At 31.5% G+C, this 7,754-nt stretch overlaps 1 protein-coding gene across 2 annotated transcripts; it reads right to left on the bottom strand.

Annotated features, from left to right (window-relative positions):
- Positions 1-2,426: 2,426 nt before the first annotated feature.
- Positions 2,427-6,800, bottom strand: LOC145000814 (two-component response regulator ARR2-like). 2 transcript variants are annotated; one of them, XM_078960097.1, is made up of 6 exons: positions 6,349-6,800; positions 5,931-6,083; positions 4,589-4,987; positions 3,985-4,061; positions 2,829-3,731; positions 2,427-2,729 (listed from the first exon to the last, which is right to left on the bottom strand). In XM_078960097.1, the coding sequence occupies exons 1-6, from the start codon at positions 6,503-6,505 to the stop codon at positions 2,649-2,651; spliced, it is 1,770 nt and encodes a 589-aa protein (XP_078816223.1). In that variant the 5' UTR covers positions 6,506-6,800; the 3' UTR covers positions 2,427-2,648. The 2 variants fall into 2 exon arrangements, with proteins under 2 accessions (XP_078816223.1, XP_078816224.1); XM_078960098.1 differs by having other exon boundaries at positions 4,694-4,987.
- Between the last annotated feature and the right edge of the window lie 954 nt (positions 6,801-7,754).

The following is a 7,754-nucleotide window of genomic DNA, read 5'->3' as shown; positions in this document are numbered from 1 at the left end:
TTGAGAGGTTCAACGAGAACAAAGAAGGTATGAGAGAGATGAGAGTTTTATTATTTTTTAATTATTTAAATAGATAAAGAATGAAAGAAAAATAAATAAATAAATACATAACGTATTATAGTGATTTTAGTTTTCAAAGGGACTAAGGCCACATTTGATAGACATCTTTTCAGGTCCAAACAGATCATTCTGGCTGAATAGACAATAAAGACTGTTTGATTTGTACAAAAAAATGGGTCTTTCCCGGTAACATATGTCTTTCCTAGAAAACCCAAAAATCATATATTTATAGTTGAATGAGCTGGAAAGATAATCTTGTCCCAAACCTCACCTCTTTCTTTCTTTGATTACTAATTTATTTTAAATAATTTTTTTAATTTCTTTTTTTATTGGATTATTATTATTTTACTGGATTATTATATATATTAACAAATATTAATTTTAATATATAATATTTATGTATTAATAAATTTTATTTTATTGGATTATTAATTTCTTAAATAATTTTTTTAGTTTCTTTTTTATGGATTAATTCACTTTTATTGGATTATTATATATTAATAAATATTATTTATAATATATAATATTTTAATATTAATAAATATTACTTTATTGAATTATTTATTTGTTTTAGTCAATTTTCTAATTAATTTTTTTTAAGACAACAACACCATCATTCTAATTTATTTTAAAAAATTACATCTATTCCACCAATATCGAACATAAACCGGGTCAAGAATCACACGTTGGGTTATAAAAAAAATTATAGAAAGAATAACAATGTAACATCAACTTGAAAAATAATAAACTAAAAACAACCTAATCGACATTGTATTTGGATTTTAATTTATTTACGTTTAATTACTTTGTATCACAATTTGTATTTGGATTTTTAAATTAGTATTGTGTAATTTTGATTTTATATGATAATTTGTATGGTTTTATAATTATTCAGACAATTTATTCATTAAAGTATATAACAATAAGGTAATATTGTCATTTTTCATCATTCAGCAAATTCAGCCAGATGTACAATCAAACAACATAATTTCTTTCTCGGTCATAGAACTTTCTCATACAATATTTTTCCAAACAACATTTTCCCAGACAAAAATTATCAAACGAGACCTAAAACCACATTGAAACATGGCTAAAACAATCATAAAGTCAAAAAAATCGATGTTTGAACTAAATATTAGAAAAAATACATACCACATGAACCATTTTTGCAGTGTTGTCTTTCTTTAAATAAGGTTTGAAAATTGAAATCATAAATACTTTACATGAAAATTAATTACGTAAATATTGATGGACATAAAATTATAAGAACGAATTAGCTCCTAGGTGTTCATCATCATGGTTTAGGGTTTAATCGTGATTGATATATTTTGAGAATATTAATAATTGTAAAAACTCTTATATATATATATATATATATATATATATATATATATATATATATATATATATATATATATATATATATATATATATATATATATATATATATATATATATATATGCCAAAAAAAAGTTTAAAAGAAAAAGAAAGTATACAATCTTATTTTGTGTATTAAAAGCATGGTTCTAAAAAGTGCGTCATAGCGCGCCTCAAGGCGTACCATAGCGCGAGGCGTGGCGTAGCTATTACGAAAACGTCCCAAACGGGTTTGTATCTTTTAATGTATATAATATAGTTAAGGCGTGGTGTAGATATTAATATAAGACTTCTAAAAACTTCATATATACTTGATAAAATTCAATAATTATATGAGTTATATCTTTTAATGTATAATATAGTCAATTCTTGAAAAACGTCATGACTCACCAAAGCTTGTCACTTAACTTTTATCTTGCCGCCAAACCACGCCTTACGTTATTTAGAACATTGATTAAAACTCGTGTTGGGTAAAAAAAATAATTGATACGTGGATCTATAGCTTTTAGTTGTTAGATAAGTATTTGGTAAAAATAGTTGAAACCTTTTGGAATGTTTTGAAATGGATAAAATTGTATAAAAATAATTGTTTAAGAAAGATAAATATATAAATATATTTTTAAATATAATTATGAAAATTAATTAAAAGACTCAATGGTTTTTTTTTAAATGTTACATTCATACTCACAAACAAAACTTTTTGCCTAACTGAACATTTTGTTAAAAATTAAAAACTATAAGCTCTCAAACACGCTCATACTTAAGGGTAGAGTTATCGAGTTGTTGTTGTATTACTTGTATGTGTCTTTAAATTTTAATATTTTATTTTTTTTAATTAACCCGTGTAACACACCGGTTTTACACCTAGTTAAACAATATAATACAATTCAAATCGATAAAAAACCAACAACATTTTACATCACTAATCCAACAAATAATTTCCAAAAAATAATATCTTAAATATTCAAAAACAAGCAAAAGCATGAAGTTAACCTAAAACTAATTCAATTTTCTGCAAATACCCTCAAATCCAACTCACAAAGTTAATCAATCAACTACCTAAACAAAACAAATTATCTGCAAATATGCGTTTGCATATATCATAATAAACAACCTATAAATCTTTGAAAATTCAGCTGAAAAAAAAAAAAAAAAAAAACTAAACTATGTACGGCTGATAATGCACGATGTCCAATTGTTGAAGCACATCTTACACCGGGAGATTATCCAGTGAATACCAATCCAACCCTAATTCGTTTTCCCCTTGTCCAATGCCTTCTTGCTGTTGTTGCTGCTCAATACCAATAAATAAACAAATAAATAAATAATAAGAAAAACGTACAATACTCTAATAGAAAAAAATAAAAAATAAAAAACAGTTGTAACAAACCTGTGTAAACATTGCGGTTAGGAGATCATCTTGACTGTATTCTTCAGGGCAAAATGTGCTTTTGTAATTGACCTTTTCGGCCTTAAGCATTGAAGAATTGTCCACAACATGTGTCTCACTTCCTTCCCCTGTTGAGAAAATGACCTTACTACCCCCGATTTTCTGACCAGAATCGTAGTTGTTATGTTGAACCACATTCAATCCTCCTTGGCCTTGAATATTTTTATTCATATGGCACGAAGGGTCAAAGGTCAAATCTGCCCCTTGTAAAGGTCTGGTTTGAATTTGATTTCCATTGTTTACGAGACCATAACCTGGAATTCCCAAACTACCCCTAAGCTGAAAACGATTCCCGGTTGACTCGGTTACATGATTCCCAGGTGAGGAGACTACCTGTCCAGGCAAAACGGGATGTCTAGAGACATGACTTTGACTTTGACTTTGACTTTGACCGGTCAAGGGAATCAGACCTTGACTAGTCAACCCTGCAAAAGAACCCTGCATCCCCATGAGTTGCTTTGGCTCCATAGTTGTGGGAATCCCGTGAAGCAAATTCATCGGCCTGTTGATATTACCATTATGCCCCTGGCGGTTTTGGACTTGACCATATCTTGATTGAGGGTTTTCAAAGCTAAAAATATTTCTTTGATCAATTAAAGGCACGGAAATCGGGGATTTTGGGTAGCCTGACCGGCCAAGTGCCGCCGCTTGGAGGGTGGCAAGACTTTGACCCGGGAGTTGACCGAGTTGACCAAGCTGCCCGCTGGCGGCTAAAGCTTGAATTTCAAGATCACTGAGTGTTGAAATTGATCCGTATCCCGCATCGGGAGTGCTGAAAAACGAGGGGGTATTTCCGCCTGATTGGTGGGACCCACTGAGTCTTCTAAGATAAAGACGATATTTCTACACCAAATGTTATAAATATTAAATACAATTATAAAAAGTAAAACTATACTGTTAGAGTAATAATTTAGGAAAAAACCGATATTTGGGGTTTAATATATTAAATATCACTAAAACAATAATCTAATTTTGTAATAAAATAATTTAGGAAGATGTAATTGTAAATATTTGAATAACAAAAAACCAAAATCAATCATGTTTAACGTAAATTAATTAAAAAAATTTTAGTTCAGTTTAGGATTAAAATTTTTACCTGAAGGTGACTAGCAACATTTTCACGTGTTATTCCAGGAACATTCATGAGGTCCAATATTTTCTTAGGAACAGCTTCTGCGTAAACAAGATTCAAGTACACGAAGGACAGATTAGTAATTTCATAACAACTCACTGAAACAAGCTGATTATGTTTAAAAAATTATTTAAAAATAAAATAAAAAAGAGTAAATTACACAAATGGTCCCTATGGTTTAGGGTAATTTGCGTGTTTGGTCCCTAACTTATTTTTTTAACTCGGAAGGTCCCTATTGTTTGTTTTTGTTACGCGCTTGGTCCCTATCTTACCTAAATATACTATTTTTCCCTTGATATTTTAATTTATTTAAGTAAACACACACCCAACCCCACCCCACTCACCTTAGCTTACCTACCCCACCATTTTTTTTTTCTTATTTAAATAATAGTCGTTTTAGGTAAGACATGGACCAAGTACGTAACAAAAACAAACTGTAGGGACCAAGCACATAACAAATACAAACCGTAGGGACCTTCCGAGTTAAAAAAATAAGTTAAGGACCTAACGTGCAAATTACCCCAAACCATAAGGACCATTTGTGTAATTTACTCAATAAAAAACATACTATCGATTCCAAGCTGATTAACAGCTGCAACAAACTGTTGATGAAGTTCCACACACCAAACAACACGAGGCTTCTTCAAAGAAGAAGAATCATCTCTTTCCTCACCTTCACCTTCACCTTCATCCTCATCATCTTTCCTCCTTTTTGTGTTTTTCCAATTATGCCCTTCGTTTGCAGAAGACGAGTAGTCCGGATCTTCAGCCTGTTTCTCCTCCTTCCTGTCCACATCATCCAAACTTGCTGTCGTGTCAATGTCTTTCCATTCACGCTTCTTTTTTCGAACCACATGTTGCCAAATGTTACGCAATGCTTCTATACGTACTGGCTTTATTAAATAGTCACATGCCCCGTGTGTTACTCCCTTCATCACTACACTCTTGCTGTCATCCGCTGACATCACTATACAAAAAAAAAAAAAATCAATTTTAACCAAATATAACGAAAGTCAAAAATTCTTTAAAAGGAGTAGATTGTCTTTTCGCTAACTTTCTCTGGTAAGTTGTTCATTCTGTATTCAGTTACCATTATGTAACCTGTCCTATCCATCTCATCAGCTCATTTAATGACTAAACGTCCACATCAGCAATATTACAACAGGGAGAAAAGGGCCAAATCATCACTTAATTTTAGTTTGGGACTTATTCGTAAATTAAGGTAAAATAATAAGACTTTAATGGAACCAGGTTAGCAATGAAACCGGTAAACCAGGAAAAAAAAAAAAAGGTCAAATCGTTATTTTTACAGGTAATTCATGCTTTTTCGTAAATAAATTTTAGTTTGGGAGTTTTTCGTAAATTTGGGTAAAATATTGGAACTTTAATAGACACGACAACTAAGTTTTGTCCTGTTTGTTAACCTTGACATGATGGGACATAAGGTTGTAGTGTGTTTGGGATTGATTGGACTAAACTATAACTGATGTCAATGGGACAGATGGAACATGGTGAGACAAAAATAAAAATTTGGGGTTATCTGACAACCTCTTAATAGAACCATTCAAAGGTCACCTCTAAATCAGTCGGCATTCACTGTGTTGTGTTGGATAGCGGAATAAAAAATCTATAAATAGTTAAGGAACCCTACCTTCTCTTAACCATTAAGAAGTTGATATCATTAAACACTAAATGGTTAAGTTTTATCAAACCAAAAGACGAGAATGCCCTCGGCATCAAAATCATCAAAAAGAAAAAAAGTCCTGGAAAGCTTGTAAACGGTCTCAATCACATTTACAAACAAGGATCACATCCAAGAAAATCTCGGACACAAATAGATCATGGATTTTTTTTTTTTTTTTTTTTTTAAATCAAGAAACATGAAAAGGATTGAAAAGTGGTTGACTTACTGATAACAGGAAGGTCCATTTCAAGCCCAATGTGTACAAGGAGTTTGAATCCATCCATATCAGGCATATGAACATCGCTAATCACCACATCAAATCCGTTTTTGTTTTCCCGCAGTAAAGATAAAGCAACCTCGGCCCTATTGCATTTAGTCACTGCAAATTTATAAGATCTAAGAATCAGTTACTTCAAATCTATACACAAATCATAAATACATAAACGATTTTCAAGTGGGTAACAAAAGCAAATTGAAAATCGAATCGAGGATTGCGTAAAGAAAATTAATCATATTATATTACAAAAACCGTGATCTAATCGAAGTAATAAAAACCCAGATTTAGTAACTCTCGGCATAATTCATAAATCAGTGAGGATTTTTCACAAACAGTTGGTGTGCGTTTAGTGTATGGTTGTACTTACCTTCGTATTTGCAGTTTCTTAGCATCTTCTCCAAGATCATGAGACAAGTTGGGTCGTCATCAACAACAAGCACTCGTAAACCAGCCGGAAACTGGTCCGTGACATTACTATCACCGCCGGCGGTCGAATTCCGAGAAACGCTACTTGAACTAGGCATCGTCGACTGTTTGTTGACTAGTGTTTGACTTGCAAGATTCAGTGATTTCTCCGAGGAAAACCTCAATCACACCCATAAAAGTACATGTCCTTTTTTGTGATTTATGAATCAAATCAAATTGATTTTCCACAGATGCATGCGTCCCCAATTCAAGAAAATCAAGAAATCAACATAAAACGAAAACAGAAACAAGCTAAAGTTTTGACTTTTAGAGAGAGAGAATGGGGAATTACAAGTGGGTGGATTGGAGATTTATATTTAGACATGATTGTGTGCTTCAAAGGGTTCAATTTTTGGAAGTTTGTAGTTATTGGTGTTTTGGCAATTTATTGAAATTGATTTTTTCCATTTTTGAGTTGTTTATTGTTTAATTTCCTTTTGCTTTTTAAGGTTAATCATAAATGTTTTTGATGAAATACTTTGCATTTTTTTTTTTTTGAGTCATTGTCGAAAGTGGGTCTCTCCGTAGAGTTTGGATCCAGCTCATTTTTTAATGTCTTAAAAGGTTTCTAGTATACGGACCATGAAGGGCCTTCGTGGTCCTAGCTGGTCACAACCGTGGCTTGAACGTTTGTGATTTGTGATTGTCGTGTTCGATTGTGCTGCTCACCACAAAGCTAAACCACCAATGGGAGTGGGGCTTTTCATTTTGACAGATGAAAGGACCGTTCAAGTTTCAACATCTAATTTTTAAATAATTTTTTTTTAAAACACAAATTTTACCTATAAAAATCACACTATACATTCATATTCTTTTACATCATTTTTTTATTTTTCCATATTACACTATATACAATCAACATTTTTACAACCAAAAAACATGGATCACAACTAAAATACCTCCCCTCCCCCCCAAAAAAAAAACTTTAGATATAACCAAGGTTGTACAACTCGCTACTCGGTACCTGCTCGGCCGACTGGGGAGTAGCGAGTACTCGGGAGTACTCGAATTCGGTAATTCACGTAGAAATATTTTTTAGAAAATTATATATGTCAAAATCATAAGTTAAAATACTAATTTGATTGAAATATATAACCAAAATTAGATACATGTGAATACATAAAAAACTGAAATACACATAATTATCTCACTACGTGGATAATTACTGAAAATTTAAGATATACATGTTATAATAATCACATGTCTGTGTTAAATAATAAATCATTAAGTGCATTATACATATTAATCTTGAAATTCTTGACTTTTTTCTCTTTTTATGATAATTTTGACCCTTTGACCGAGTTTGAC

Source organism: Lactuca saligna, chromosome 6, assembly GCF_052625555.1.
Source record: "Lactuca saligna cultivar CGN05327 chromosome 6, ASM5262555v1, whole genome shotgun sequence".
Taxonomy (NCBI): domain Eukaryota; kingdom Viridiplantae; phylum Streptophyta; class Magnoliopsida; order Asterales; family Asteraceae; genus Lactuca; species Lactuca saligna.
This window is presented reverse-complemented; position numbering and strand designations above follow the sequence as displayed.